General features: G+C 39.1%; 1 protein-coding gene across 22 annotated transcripts in view; it reads left to right on the plus strand.

Moving 5' to 3' along the window:
- Window positions 1–16,763, plus strand: part of PHF21A (PHD finger protein 21A) — a 285,197-nt gene that overhangs the window by 223,423 nt on the left and 45,011 nt on the right. For all 22 annotated transcript variants that reach the window (XM_064576561.1, XM_054511958.2, XM_064576566.1 and 19 more), the window contains one exon: window positions 10,740–10,931. In XM_064576561.1, the coding sequence (XP_064432631.1) occupies window positions 10,740–10,931 (192 nt within the window). The remainder of the gene's footprint in view (window positions 1–10,739; window positions 10,932–16,763) is intronic.

Raw genomic sequence — 16,763 nt, forward strand, 5'->3', positions numbered from 1 at the left:
TGTCTGAATCAGTGACTCTTGCTCTAATCCACCCTACACGGTTGTGAAAATCTTATTTGCTAAGAGGGTATGAAAATTTACAAGTGTAAAGTACTACGTACATGTACAAATGATTACTTAAGCTAAAAATATCACACCATTAGGAAAGTGGTGGAAAGTGGTACCATCATTTTTCATCTACGGTTCACTTAGAAAGTAGAATTCTTGAAAATTTATTAAATAATCCGTATGTTTGTAACATGAATTCCTTTTTTCTTAGTATTCAAAAATGAGAAACAGTTAAATGGCAGGAGATGTTTCTTGTGTTCTAGTTGGGTTCCAAGTCTGATGACCACATTTTGCTTACTTTAATTCCCTGGACAGCTTCAACAAGGCAGTTTTCATCTACAGTGCGGCTGTTTAAGCAGCTGCTTTCTCCAGCCCTAGAGACAGCCACAGTTCAGTGGTAGATAAATGGATTCCAGTTCATTCTTATGTTGGGGTGATGTGACGGGGAGGGGGTTAAATTACCTGTGAGGTGCTTTAAGCTATTTTGATAAAGTCAGCACATTTCTGGGACACATTATTATTAATTTTTTCATTCTATATTTTGTATGTAGTTGTTTGTCTCTCTCCTTTCTTTAGCTATTTTATCTTAACCATATTCTTCTTAGTGCCCATTGATTACTTGCTTTGTATGTCTGCACCTTTTCCCACGAAAGTCACATCCCAGCCGTTTTACAGTGGTAAATTTTAATTAACCAGAAAGCCATTTTAATTTTCTGGTTATCTAAAATCCTTTTTGACTCCCCTCCTATTGTTGAAAAGTTTTCTAAGAAATGGCTGATTTCTCTCCTAGTAACTACAGTTCACTGGATATAATTATTGTCTAGGGATTGAAGACTGGTAGCCCCTAGGCTTAATCTAACCAGCAGAGATATTTTGTTTGCCTCGAAGTGTTAAAAGCAGTTCTTACATTAGTGCCTTCAGACAGGGAGGGCCCTCCCTCTCGAGTTGACCTTAGTCCCTATCACTCATTATCTCATAGCTGGCCTGCTTCATTCATGTACATTACCTGCCTGTGAATTTTCAGTCCCAGAATGAAACATTTTTTAATGATTTAGCTTCTTTGTAGTGTGTCAAGATCATCATTTTGAGCATTAGTTTTCTATGTACAGCACTTATAAAAAGTATAGATCAAGAAATTGTACTGTTGCCATTCAGAGATTCATAGAATTTTAAGCAGAAGAGAATGTTGGAGACTGAGAGAAGCTGAGCCCAAGAATAGGTAAATAACTTACCCAAGGTCACAAATGTGACTTAGTGACAAAGATGAGACCAGGACTCATTTTGACCCTTTGTATTATTTTTGCTGCATAATATTGCCTCTCTACTCATTTTTCCTAAAAGTGGGGAGATATATATAATATATATATAAGATTTTTTATGGGGTGCTTTTGTGGCTTGTTATGTGATATAGTATATAGATGTGAGGGCTCCTAGTCCTTACCAGCAAGTAAAACAATTGGGGCGGGGGGAAGGGGGTGGATATGGAATTAGGTATGAGGAACTAGAAGTGTTAATTAAGTCTGACTCTACCCCTGGCTTGAGACTTAGGTCAAGTCACGTAGATGCTGTAGAGCCTCAGTGTGTCATACCTGGCAGGCAATATGGATCTGGTAAGATTGTTGTTGTTTCTGTTGTAACCATTTAGAAATCACCAGTGCCACATTACACTGTATCTAAAAGTCAAGAAACTGCTATGGTTCATCCAGACAATGGAATATTATTTGGTGCTTAAAAGAATGAGCTTATCAAGCCATGAAAAGACAAGGAGAAACTTTAGATGCATATTACTAAGTGAAAGAAACCAATCTGAAAAGGCTCCCTGCTACATGATTTCAACTATATGACATTCTGGAGAAGGCAAAATTATGGAGACAGTAAATGGTCAGTGGTTGCCAAGGGTTGGTGGGAGGGAGGGATGAATAGAGCACAGAGGGGTTTTAGGGCAATGAAACTATTCCATATACTATAATGGTGGACATATGTCATTATACATTGGTCAAAACTCATAGAATGTACAATTTGGGGAGTGAATCCCAGTGTAAACTATGGATTTTGGGTGATAATGGGGTGTCAATGTAGGTTTACCAGTTTTAACAAATGTACTGTTCTGATGAGGATGTTGATAGGGAGGGAGGGAGTGCAGAGGGTATCTGGGGATTATCTGTACTCTCCACTCAACTTTACTATGAATTTAAAGCTGCTCTAAAAAATAAAGTCTAATTTTAAAAATCAAGGGACTGATCTTATGTTCAGTACAGTGTCCTCTCTTCTGACCCTGCACCTCAGTAATTTTGTTGGATATGGAAACTGGAGAACAGTAGAGGTAAAAAGCGGCTCCACCTTTAGTACAAAGAAGTGTGCTGAAAGAAGATAAAAACAACAAATCATTTTTACTGCAGCCATGCCATCTTTTCTAAAGCTTGGAGTATGTGTGTGTGTACGTGTGCATGTGTATGTGTGTGTGAAAACTTAAGTATTCATATAGAGACTCGTGGATTGGATTTAGTGGTTTTCATAGCCTGTGAAAAATATTTTTCTTCACACTTAAGACTTTGATAAAATACTTAAATTTTTAACCAAATGCTTTTTATTCATTAGGAGATTATTCATGCTTTTCTTCTATATTGCTGAATCTCTAGCTCTCTTTAATAAAATTTCTAGTACTGACAAGTTAAAACAAAAAAGCAAACCCGCTCTGAAATTCTGAAAGATGAGTTCAAGTTTCTTCTGTCTCTGATGCAGAAAACTCAGACTAAACACAGAGTAGAGCAAATCATCTTTTGTCACGTGTCTTGGAAGATCCAGTCCCTTGAAGTTAACCATCTCTCATCTTGGCAGCCTACATAGGTGATGGAATTGCTTCCTCCATGTTGTTTTATGTGGGGTCTTGTCAGAAAGCAAATTTGTAACACTGTTCATTTTTCTCTTTAAGTGATTGTAACAAATATTTGGTGATAAACTACTAAAATAGCCAATACTTTGTGAAATTAAGAGACTCTCATTCAGTAGCTTTGGAATCTTTTAAAAATCTATGTGTTTATACTATTATGGCAGAGATAACAATTATGTTTTTAAACATCAGGAGTGTTGTTCAGGATGTACTTCTGTTAAAGATACTTCCCAATTCAGGGGAGCCTGGGTGGCTCAGTCCTTAAGCGTCTGCCTTCAGCTCAGGTCATGATCCCGGGGTCCTGGGATCGAGCCCCGCATCAGGCTCCCTGCTCCGCGGGAAGCCTGCTTCTGCCTCTCCCACTCCCTCTGCTTGTGTTTCCTCTCTCACTGTGTCTCTCTCTGTCAAATAAATAAATAAAAATCTTAAAAAAAAAAAAAATACTTCCCAATTCAAAATGTCAGTGTTTACAGTGATTTGTAAGACTTACTTTTTTTCACATGCAAGGAAAATACTGCATTTCATCATAGAATATTTTCTACTTGATGTATCTTGCCTAACAGAGTATATCGTTCTAATACCGTTGTCTTTTTCTCTCTTTTAAGATAAAACTGCAGAATTAAGGATTGTTAAAAAATCCTCGCCTTTAGACATGATTGATTCATGTCCTAGTACATGTATTCTGCATAGAATTTGGTTATCTGTTAGATTAACCTCTTCCAGCATCTTATTCTGTCTTCCTGCGTTTCTCATTATACCCAGGGCTTGGGAGTAGGCAAAACCATCTTTTATCTGAGCAGTGTCCCACAAAATAATAGAGGTTTTTGGTTTTGTTCCCCCTTGTCCCTCCTCCTGTTTTAGGATCATTACTGTGCTTAAATTGTATTTTCATATCCAACTTGCCAGGGACAGCTCCTGCACAGCAACCTCCAATCATAATTCTTTAGTGAGGAAAACCAACCACAGCAGCTTCAGGACAGAGCAAAGAGAATTTCTATAGTGGATGGGACAACTCTGACATTAACAAGGCAATGCTGCCTTTTAAGTTGTGGAATAGAGCCATGGAATGATGAATGACAAGCTCATGGTGTGTGCAGGTCTGTAACAGAGAGTTACAGAGGGGCATGCATTTTGATGAACTGGAGCTTAATTTACAAATTAATAGTCTCCGTGTCATAGCTCCTTGTGGTATAAACACAAAGATTCAGGCACTTTTTTATATTAGCAAGCAGCTAAATTGTGCAGATTATAAATGGCTCTTATGTTTGTTTCTGCTGTTCTCATTACTATATCTAGTAATATAGATTTGCTGGGTCAGGTTACATTTAAATTGGACATCTATTTTATGCATTCAGAATATGGCCCTGAACCGCTGTAGAGGTATAAGAAATCTGGGCCGCACCTAGATTTCTGTACAGGGAAATATTCTCTAATGTGTTTGATTTTTGAGATGAAAAGACAACAGGTAGCATTCTCTTTCTTAATCATGTACTTTTTTTTGGTGATTACCATTAAAAAAAACTAACACAAAAATATTTGACTAGATGTTAAAAATCAAGTGATTGAAATATAATTGACATTGGAAGTCAAAGTCATATTTAAGTAGCTGTTGCTGTCAGTTAAAAATTCCTACCAGACAAATTGTATTATTCATTGGTTATCATCCCTTATTTTCACATTGCCCTCAACAGTTTTCTAAAGCACTCCCCATCGTTAATGCAGTTGATCCTCAATATTTTTCTGAAATAGGCAGGACAGTATAGCTTAGTGCTTCAAAGAGAACTTAATTGTAAGCCAAATGGGTTCTGATTTTGCCTTCCTTTGTCTTTTATTGTAGAGAAGTATCTTACAGCCACCATCCCCAGCATGCAGTGCTCTTTTTTTAGTCTGTCTCTGTGTTTATACTATTTTGCCCTCCCATCCAGGTATGTTACATCCTGGAGAACCGAAGCGCTCTAGGGGACACATCTCTCTTGAGTACAACAGCTACACTCTTTCTTGTTGGATGCAAATAAAGGCAGTTCCCAGGTTCTTAGAAGGGTCCCTAGGTTTAGGCAGCATCTGATTACGGCAATCTTAGCAGTCTTTCATAGTCACGCATAAGGAAGGGTGGAGTTTATCTGTTAGAGCATGAATGAACTAAGTAAGAAAAATGTAAACTGCATTTCAATCAGGCTATCAGATAAAGGGTCTAATCCCCTATGGACATGGACTATAAATCCCATTGGCATGAATAAAAGGTCTAATTTCCTGTGGAGATAGGATGTGAAACCTATTGATTTAAATATCATTGTGTGTGTGTGTGTGTGTTGAAGGAAGAGTAAACCCCAACAAACATTTTTTTAATTAAAAAAGTAAGCCGAAGTCTAATCAGTACCATGACATGTGTATTCTCCACCATCTGTTAAGCATCCATGTGGAGAATTTTGAACTTCATTAAAAAAAAAAAAACCTCTGGTAATTCCAACCACTGTCCTTAATTCATTTATATTGTACTGTTCAAATTCCATGACACTTTGCAGAGCTCTAAAATAAGCATCAGTGTTCCCAGCTCTCTAAGATCAAGCAGATCCTCTTTAGCAGACAGCATAAACAGTTTTGTGTATAAGATAAGGTGGTTGTAGATACTGCTTCTGTCAAACAGAAGGGCATATCCCTTTTTAAAAGGTTTAATAGGTTAGAATCTGTTTGTCTAATTCTAACCCTGAAACTGAGTATTGGAGAGTTAGGGGAAAACTTTCCTAGTTCCTTACAAAACAAATAAAATGTAGTTATTTTCAGCTAAGTATATTTTTATATCTGCTGCTGCCAATATTCCTCCTCCTTCCTCTCTGTCAAAATTCTGTCCTGCGTTTCTCCCCTAGAACATTCTCTCTAATAACTTCAGTGCATGTTCTTTCCTTGAATTTTACTTACTGCATTAGCAGGGGGCTGATTTTGAATTTATTGCCTTTTCTTTGTGTTCTTGTTCATAAAATGGTAGAATATTCACTCAGTTTTCTATTTCCTTTTAATTCCTTTAATTTTGTCACGAATTTTATGTCAGTAACATATACCCTATTCTTTAGAGGATAATTATGTAGTAGCATTCTGAAGATTGTTATCCTGTCTCCTTCCTGTGTCTTCAGTGTTGATGAATATTGGTATTACTTTTAAATGCAGTGGTTGAACTTCAGAGAGTAGAAAGTTGGTTTTGTTTTTTTTTTCCATTTTGACTTCCACAAATGTAAATTTCTCCATGTTAGTTTTTCTGTACACCAGAATTTAGTGTCGCTTGTTTCATTTGAGCAATTGGTGAGTCTGAAGACCTGGAAAAGTTTTTCATTGCATTTTAGGTAGGAAGATAAGTAAGATTTGTTCTTGACTTTCCAGATTTGTGAAAAGTTACAAGTCTCTTTCGGTCTCTGGTATGAAGGGTGCAGGTTCTATTTCCAGACTGTATGACTGATTCATGTATGAAAAATTCAAAAAAATGAATTTTTAAGGCAGTATCTTGTAAGAAGATGTCTGAGTGGGGGTTGCCCTATCATAATTGATATAAAACAGGTAATGCAGAATGGAACATGACTAGGTGAATCGCTGACATGCAATTATGGAAGGCAGGGTCTGGTACCTAGAGCTCCTTTTGAGAGAAGCTTTTTAAAATCTGTGTGAGAATTTGATGGAAATAAAGTGGTGGCTTGATTGGAGGGGGGGTGTCCTGCCATCTTTCCGGAACTTGGAGTGATTGACATACGTAACTGAAAAATGAACCCGATTTTCTGTTGAGTCGTACCTATAAACTTACGTATTTTTCTTTGGGATCTGTCTTGCCGACGTGTGAACATGTTGATAATATCGCCGAATGTCACAATATTGATCACCGTGACTACCTGTCTCAGAAACTGTGACTTGAAGTGTTACAGGCTCTGTGAACTCTTTTGCCTGAACAAGCCCTGATAAAACCTAGTGAGGTGAATGTCAAGGGAATCTGAGGCTTGGAATTACATGCTGGGTTTATGGAGCAGTTCCTTACAGATGGATTGATTGGAGGGGGCGGTACTAGCCATTCCGGACACCAGGCCCATTGGCCTGTTGTTATAGAAAACATATTAAGGAAAGAAGATGATACGTTACTGGCTTTTTCTCCCTCCCCTCTGCCTTCATTCTCTACAGCTCTTCCTTTCTCATCTCCTCTCCCTGCCCCCTTTTCTTTTTAACTTTCATTAACTTATTAGTCAGTGACAAATGGCCAGTTTGTGACACTTAGCCCTTTCTCAAAGCTTCAGGTTAATGTTCCAGGATAATTAGCTACATTTCAAGGTCTCCTTTATATGTGACTAACATTGAAAATACCAAATTGTTTACTTCGTATAACCTTCATTTAATGGCCAGTATTTGTTTAAAACACATAATAATAAAAGTATAGGCTCACTTCCTGTGGAAGTGAGAGGATACTTAAGAACTTTGCTTGATAGCACGTAGCTAAAATTTATGAAATTTGATAGCTGTATTCTCTGACTGCCGCGTATAACTGGTACTGATCCAGATCAGGCTCCTGCTGGAGTTAATGACTGGAGTGTTTGCCGGAGCTGCAGGACTAAGCTCTAGAGCAAGACTGGGCTGTGGAACTTAGGAAAGCCAGCGGAAAGGTGCATGGCAGCTCCTTTATCAGCCTGCCCTTGAAAGAGTGTTCAGGGCTTCTGTACGCCTAAGGTGTGCCTCCACTGCAGCGCTCCCCTAACTTCACATCCTTTGTTTTCAAGACACAGTGATATTTAAGTGACAGAGGCATCAATGCTTCCCTTAGACCTTGATTTTTTAAAAAAATTTTCATAGACTTGCACAACTACAAGCTTGGCATTCTTCTAATGGGAACACAGGAGGACAGGGGCAATGTATTTCTGAGCGGCACTCGGAAACATACCAGAGTCTTCTTTCAAAGAAAATTTTACCCAGCTCGTATGATCTGACCCTGTCCCATCTGCGCAGCTTTCTTCTCTTTCCTTTTTTTTCCTTCTCTCAAAGACTAATGCAGGTTTGCAAGTATTTTGATCCCGGTGCCTCCCCACAGGTTCCACAGGCTTTGTTTCAGGCCCTGGGGGAGGAACAGTTGTGAATGCAGTGTGACTCACTGACTCCCACTTTGCTGATTCTGGTTCTGATTGGTCGTCACCTCGTTCTAGCCATATGGCTGCAGAGTACTCTAGCCTGCATCCCTTCCTCGTTCTTTCCCCTACTCTTCCCTTCTGTTGTACACGACGCTGGGAGTGGGTTCCGGGCTTTGTCTCTTGCTTCTAGTTTACCCCAGTTAGGTAGTAAGTAGGAGAGCACGCTGTATTTCCCGGGGATGGCTGTAGAGGAAAAAAAATACCTTTCCTTTTGTGCCTGGTAGAGTAATTACTTCGTTTCCTGTGCTGTTTTTGTTCAAAGTTTATTTTTTGGCAGGTGTCACATTTGTGTTCTATTATTTCCTCATGGTTTCTCTCCTCCCCCTGATTTGAGCTGGGGTTTTTTGTAGAGGTTCTTGGAGTCCCTTTCTTGGGCTACTGATGCTACACTTCAGCTAGTTCGTTACTACGTTTGTTTAGTGCTGGTTATATCTTAGGGAGGAGAACTGAAAGCAGCGCTAAATAGTGATTTAATTGTTAAATGTCTTACTGTTCTGAAGTCAACAAGCAAAAAAATCTACCTGTGATACGATCCTCAAAATTATCTGTAGCACTGCCGCTACTTGCCCTTCTCCCGAACTGTATCAGTTCAATTACTCTGTCTTTTTATACTTGAGAAATAGGATTTTGAAGACTTGAAAGTTAATTTTTTATAAGAATTTGATATTTTTATTAATCTGCATTTTTTATTATTCTACAGTTGGTTTCTGCAAAGACTTTGGACTCTGCACCTTTTTTTCTTTTCTTTGTAAAATTTACTCAAAGAGGCAGTGCTAGCAGAGTATAAAGTTTAGCAGACTTCCCCCCGCCCCCTTGGCCTTTATAGGATATTTTCATTGCCTAAAAAGAATCAATAAAAACATAAAAAATTCTCTCAACAATATATTTCATATTGACTTAAAGTTTTTAAAAATCCATTTTATAAATATTTTAATATTTAAATATGTTAAGCAAGTAACCTTACAAGTTTGGATTCTTTAGAGGATATGTGCAATGAAGTTGGTTAGAATCATAAGGGGGGGGTTTGAAATCAGCCTGGCCATATGGTTTCACTTAACCCTTTATTTAAAGATCTTCATTTACTTCTTTTTCTTCATTCATGATATGTATTAGAACATGGCAGTCTATTTTTATCAGAAATAACAAACCTCAGCTGGTGAACTCACTTGAAAGTATATACTTGCTTATACTTGCTTCTAGCCATTAGGCCAAGAGAGGCAGCCCAAGTCTGGCCCCAAATGGTTTTATATGACATGTTCTCTGAGTCATTTGCTAGTCTCCGATCCCCATCACTTTACACATCATGCGAAGAGACATTTACTTAGCTTACATACTTCCAGCCCTGAGTATAACTGTGGACAAAATAGGTCCTTGCCCTCATGGAGCTTAGCTCCTTTTTTTTTTTTAAGATTTTATTTATTTACTTGACAGAGCGAGACACAGTGAGAGAGGGAACACAAGCAGGGGGAGCGGGAGAGGGAGAAGCAGGCTTCCCGCCGAGCAGGGAGCCCGATGTGGGACTCGATCCCAGCACCCTGGGATCATGACCTGAGCCGAAGGCAGACGCTTAAGAACTGAGCCACCCAGGTGCCCCTGGAGCTTACATTCTGTTGAAATATATTATAGTAAGAAAGTATCCAAATACGCATTTTTCTTGGATTTGAATAAGATCTAGAATATTCAAGAAACTTTAGTTTTTATATTTTTATCCCATGTAACTAAATCCCTCCTCTGCCTAAACAAATGTACATGTTTCTGCAGATCCTATCCCATCAAAGAGGTCCTGCTCATGAGTTACACATTTGAGTAATTCAGAACGAGTATTGTTTGTATGACATATTTCTGAGATCAAGGTTTCTCTGTTTAAAAGTCTGTTTAGGGGCACCTGGGTGGCTCAGTTGGTTAAGTGACTGCCTTCGGCTCAGGTCATGGTTCCAGAGTCCTGGGATCGACCCCGCATCAGGCTCCCTGCTCGGCGGGAAGCCTGCTTCTCCCTCTCCCACTCCTCCTGCTTGTGTTCCCTCTCGCTCTGTTAAATAAATAAAATAAAATCTTTTTTAAAAAAAAAGTCTGTTTAATATTTGAAACTGATAAATGATGTTTGTGTGAATAACAAAAATTAATATGGCCACTGTCTGTGTTATCAGATAGAAAAAGTAAAACTACCAACAATGCGCCAGGCACAGTTGAGTACTTTACGTCCAGCAGCTTGTTTGGTACTCATTAGAACCCTAAGGGTATTGTTAATCACCTCATTTTACGGAACAGGAAATTGAGACACAGATAGGTTAAGTAACTTGCCGAACATCAGAGAGCTGGTAAGTAGCAAAACTGAAATCTGTGTCTCCAGAGTCACGTCCTCACAGCTACGCTGTGTTACCCTGCCAGCCTAGCACACCCAGCTAATAATGGAGCTGAAATCTGAGCTCTGCTGTGGGATCTCCATTATCTTTTCTTCTCTGTGTGGCTCAGTTTCCCTTGACATATAAAGTGTGTCTTATGCTCTTGGTTTCTCCTCATGCGTTGCATGTGTCAGTTTCAGATGTCACAGGTTTTAGATGAAGCTGGTTATGGAAAGATGTCAGAGGTATAGTTGCTGCTGATAAACAATGTTCTGATAGATGTTCTTTCTTTTTGTCTTCATGGGGTAGAAAAGGGTAGTTGAACAGCTACGGAAGAACCTGATAGTAAAGCAGGAACAACCGGACAAGTTCCAAATACAGCCGTTGCCACAGTCTGAAAACAAACTGCAAACAGCACAGCAGCAGCCACTCCAGCAGCTACAGCAGCAGCACCACCACGCCCAGTCGGCGGCCCCCTCTCCCAGCCTGACCGCTTCACAGGTACACGCACCGAGCGGGCCCTGCGGGCCTCCTGCTGTCGGCTGCTTTAGCATTGGTCACGTAGAGCTGGGGCCTGTTTCGGACCATGCTAAGCTCAGCCAGCACCAGACAGAAGTTCCTTTGGCTACTTCTTTATACTATACACTGGGGTAAAAATCCCTTGAAATGCGTTGGCAGAAGGAAATGGTATTACTGAGGAGCAAAAATTAAGATTTCCCACCTGTCCAAAGAAGAGGGGAAAGGTAGACAGTGACAAAGAAAAAAATCACTTCTCTGTGTAGGAACAGAACTAAGGTCGTATTTTGAATTGCTGGAAGTATTTCTTTGCACTTGTTCTAAAAGTCTGTGTGACTCTGCCTTCTCTGGAATTGTTTTGCTGGAACTCTTAGCAGTTAGGTGTGGAGATATTCCAGGAGTGGGACCCTTGGAAACAGGTAGAAAGGCATTCAGAAGAAGGGTGATATGTTTCCATTATTCAGAGCATATGAATTTGTTCTCATATATTGGAGGAAATCTGAAACGGAAGCTACAGGTCCAAACTAGAACTAGGAACTGGAGGCTTAATAACATTGTAACTTGGTATAGCTGTGCAGATGTTTTTGCTGAAAGGGGCACTTAAACTAGCATATAAGGATAGTAAGGCAAGATACACAAAAAGGACATATTTGGGAATAATGTTCAGTTAAAACTATTCAATGAAAATGTTTTTGACATTTTGAATGGTTAAAAATATTTCATAGTATTTATATTATTTTGTATGAAAATTATATGAAAGTCCAATTTCAACATCTATAAATCACATGTTACTGGAACACACACACACACACACACACAAAAGAAAACTATTCAGACTTGATCTCCACACACCTGCCTGTAATGTGGGCATACCTTTTAAAATGGGATGGTTGAGCAGTGGTTCCTGATTCTTAGGGATCACGAGCCCTATAAGACTCTGGCGAAGGCTGTGGATCCTCTCCCCAGAATAATACACATTCACACCTGATAACACTCATTTTTGCACATGATTTCAAGGACATTGGGATCTTCTGAAACTCAAGCATGGGCATCCTTTATGCACCAATACCAGGTCTTCACTATATACATAGAGAAAAAGATTATAGTTTACTTGGTTATTCACTCTTTATGGACATTGGGCTGGTTCATATAGAACATTTTTCAAGTGAAGAATACATTACTTGTAAAAATACTAAAGGTTACTAAAGATAGTTGACATTTAGTCACAGTTACTGTATACTGTTATTCTCCTGAGCGCTTTACATATAATATACACAGCCCTTATCCCAACGCTAACAAGGAAGGTGATATTATTATTATTATTATTATTATTATTATTATTATTCTGTTTTTTAGAAAAGAAAACTAAGGCACAGCGAGATTAAGTAATTATCGAAAATTGTATGGGTAGTATGTGTGGTAGAACCGAAATTTGAACCCAGATGTTCTGGTGAAAAAGTCTGTCCATTCAGTGCTCTTCTGTACTGCCATACAATACCAAAAAAAGAAATGCCAACATTATATAAAATGCCAAAGTAGGAAAAAGAGTAATTCCTGTTGTAAGTCAGATAGCTGGAGCATAAATTTTATCATAATCTCCACTCCTAGGCTCTTTGAAAATTAAGCATTCAAACTGACTTTTAAAACCCCCTGACCAGGACTTGTATTTCTTCTGAAGGATTGCTTATCAGATTACTATTGTTGGAGTTGATTCGTTGGTTCTCTTTGCAAAGTACAGTTTGATCAGAAAGTGTTTACGGGGAAGGAGTGTGGTAGAATTCCTTGTTTCCTGGTATGTACGAGTTTTCTCTCTTAATCCATGGAAACTTACTGTTCAAGTAACATTCCGTGTCCCACAAATCAGAGGAAATACTTATATAATACTTTAATACCTCTTCCTTCCCTAGTAATCTGAGTTCTGTCCTGCTTTGGGAAGGTGAATGATGGTGAGGCGAAGGGCTATCCCCAAAACAGTGTTGTGTGGCATCTCTCCACCTGGTAGCCCACCTGATATATTTAGTTGATTTAGCTTAGCTTGTTTTATACTATTCTGTTTTGTTAAATGCAGATGTATAATTTTAAAAGCCAGAGACCCTCTGAGTTTTTTATTTCTGTCTTGACGGTAAACTGTCAATCAGTATTTACTGGGTGTTCTTGGTGTGTTAGATTCTGGTATACAAAGAGGTAGTTATGGTCCCTGCCTCAAATCTGGTATATTATCATTTTCATCCATTCTGTAAATATTTATTGGGTCTCTATTATATGCAAACACTGTGCTAAGCAGTGAAGAAGGTAGATTCACAAATAAGACAGAATTTAAAAATTTAGAGAAGAAGAGGAAAATGTAAACTGCCAACAAAGAAAAATAAAATGAAAGTACCAGTGAAGAGCTGTGAAAAGGCCAGAGGACAGAGTAATTTTAACTAGAGGGATCAGAGGTGCTTCATGAATGAGGTGACACTTGAGCAGGATGTGGACAGATCAGTGAGATTTTAGTGATAGAGCAGAGGGGAAGAGCATCACAGATGTAGAGAACTGTGTGAACTAAAGTATGGAGTCACAAAAGTAAATGCGTGTCCTAGGAATAGCAGAGAGACTGATGTGGCTGTAGTGTGGATTCTGGGCAATAATGGAGAGGGAGATAAAGCCAGAGGCAGAAAGAAGCTAGCTTGTAGAAGCCCTCCAATGCATGGCAGAACCGTTGGAGTTTTGGGCAGTCAGTGGGAGTCATTAAAGGTCCATGAGGTCAGGGACAAATGGGAAGTTGTATATGGCATATATTAAATATCTAAGTTCGGAAAGGAATAACTATTAAGTAGTAATCAGCACGGGCAAACAGGAGGTGCTTGGAAGAGAAAATGTTTTATTCGAAGTCAGGTGGCTAGCAAGGACCAAGGCATAGCAAGTGGGGGGACCAGTCCCCTTTACTTAGTTAACTCAAATTCATCCTTGTAGGTAGATTGTGAAATTTTTTCAATTTACAAGAAAAAAAATGAAAGACGAGAAGAGTTGAATGCAGGTATACCCTTCAAATTATATTCACAATCCTGTCCTTTTTAATGATATAATACAAATGTAAAGAAGCATGCAGTTAATAAAACCAAATAGAAAATAAACCCTAATGGACAAAAAGAGGAATGGGGTGGTTCTATTTGTAGTCATGTGAGTGCGCAGCAGTTACCTGCCATTCAAAATTAAATGAAAATAGTCTAAAATAGATATGGAAGTTCACTAGAGCCCATAATAATAATCGCTGTAAGTTCTGATTTGTTCATTGGAGTCTATTTTAAATCAACACCTCATGCTCTGCAGGTAAACAACAATAATAACTTGGCAAAAAAAAAAAAAGGAGTTTGCTTTTAGTGCTTCTTGCCATGTATTTCTGCATTAATTTCTAGTTGGTGCAGTTTAAATTTTGTCAAAATTAAAGAACCTCTTCATGACACTGTGGGGAAACTGCTCTCTTATCTTGAAGCCAATCACAATTGGACAATATCAACCAGGGACTAATCGTAGCTTCCAGAAAAATAATTTTCTTTGTTGTTGGATACCTTCCTCTCCTGTGTCTTCTCTTCTTCCTGCCATACAGGTCAGAGGTTGTCATTAGGTTTGGATTTCAAAATTCTAGATTGTCTCTAAACTCTAACACTCCCAAGAGTTTGGTTTATATTCCCAAGCTCCTAGAATAGAATAAGCACCAGACCAGAGGTAAAGATTTAAGCAATACCAGTGTCGATACCTGTTGTAAATAAGTAGTTACTTGATGTATTTTTCAAAAAGTTTTCATTGGTGAATATAGTACTATGCCTTGTGCCTATATATACAGAGAATTATATAGGTGCTAGAATACATGTTGTGAAATTAGCCACAACTAAATATCTATAAAGTAGAATAAAATGCTAACCTGAGATGTCAACAAACTTGTTAGGTTTCAGGGTTTTTTAAGTGTTGCAGTTAATGGTAAGTATATAATTCAGGTGAGTTTGAGGTTTCACTGACTTTTTTCTTAGAATAATCGCTTTAGGGTGACCCAAAATATTGATAGTGATTTACCTGAACCAAGGATGTTTCAAACAAAGTACATGACCTCTTTCAAAGCAGTAACAGCATGCACAATTGTTTTTAAAATCCATGTCAGTGAGTTCTGCTGATTAGAGCTTTTACTTCCATAACCTGTGTTGGCACCAAGATTGAATGCCATCTGGTGTGATTTGCTCACCATTTGAAAAGGTCTTTGTATTTTAATGTCTTAAACTGAAAGAAAGGGCTAATATCACACTGGGTTAAAAACACTGATTACAAATAGCTGGTGATGTAAAGTCAGTCCTTTCTGCTACACTACTGTAATATTTCTTTCTTTTTTTTTTTTTAAAGATTTATTTATTTGACACAGAGAGAGAGACAGCTAGAGAGGAAACACAAGCAGGGGGAGTGGAAGAGGGAGAAGCAGGCTCCCGGCTGAGCAGGGAGCCCGATGCAGGGCTCGATCCCAGGACCCCGGGATCATGACCTGAGCCGAAGGCAGACGCTTAACGACTGAGCCACCCAGGCGCCCCTACACTACTGTAATATTTCTAATGATAAACAGCATTTAGCTTTTATTTGGCTTTCATCATGGATAGATAGTAGATGACCTGCCTCCCCGTCCCCCAGAATAAATACCAGTGTTCCCCTTTTACTCCCATTTCACAGTTGAGGCACTGAGCGAGGAGAATGAGACATGGCTGTGTTGCTGATTAGAGAGAGGAAACAAAGATTTGTGTGATTTTAATTAAGACCATTAATAAGGATTGCTTATAGGCTGTGATGGGATAGATGAGGCCAGATCACTCATTGTTTTCATCAAAAGAAAATAAAGAGATTAAAAGATGAGATGGTGTTTATCTGTGTTTCAGGCACCTAGGAAAAAACCAGCTTAGTACACAAGCACTGACACAGTCACTGAAATGGAAATGCACAAGGGGATTTGTCCAGATCTGTTTCAGGGAGAGCAGGGTCCTTTTCAGCGGTGTGGAGCAATGCTGTCCAATCAAACTTTCTGCAGTGTCGGAAATCTTCACTGTCCAGTTTGGTAGCCACTAGCCACCAGTGGCTTTTGAACACTCGAAATGTGGACAGTGTGACTGAGGACCTGATGTTTTCATTTTATTTTGTTTTAATTAATTTGAATTTAAATGCTGCGTGTGGCTGGGAGCTACCAAATTGGACAGTGCCAGTATAGAGTAAGAAGAAAAAGGTGGAGTAGTATCAAAACCAGCACCAGCATGTTGGACCAGATAAACTTCCATGTTCCTGAAACGTTTGGATCTTTAGGATCTTGAGTGAGTACTGGCACTAGATTAGGTGTGTGTGCCATGTAATAAGGTTGTTTGCATTTTCTTGTTTTGTAACTGCCCCTTTAACTACTCTAGAAACTACAGCTGCAGAGCACAAGCACTTGTGGAGGATCAGTCAAGTCCTGTCACCTATGCTCATCCTCTCAACTATCAGGCTTTTTTTTTTTTTAGTGGTGGGGAAGGGGCAGGAGGAGAGGGAGAGAGAGAATCTCTAGTAGGCTCCACGTCCAGCACAGAGCCGGACATGGGCCTCAGTGTCCGACCCCTACATCACCACCCGAGCCGAAACCAAGAGTCGGATGCTTAACCAACTAAGCCACCCAGGCGCCCCGATCTATAAGGCTTTTTGAAACGCAGGTGTTTGCTTCCACTTTGTCATGTTTCACTGGATCTTTGATTGCTTCTGCAGTTCTCCAGAGAAAAGATTGTAGTTAGTGACTCACAGCCCTTTGGTATCAAGAGCTGGTATTTACTATACTAG

The sequence above is a fragment of the Mirounga angustirostris genome, unplaced genomic scaffold (genome assembly GCF_029215605.1).
Source record: "Mirounga angustirostris isolate CCGP_5_RB_7025 unplaced genomic scaffold, mMirAng1.0.hap1 SCAF_13, whole genome shotgun sequence".
NCBI classification, from domain to species: Eukaryota; Metazoa; Chordata; class Mammalia; order Carnivora; family Phocidae; genus Mirounga; species Mirounga angustirostris.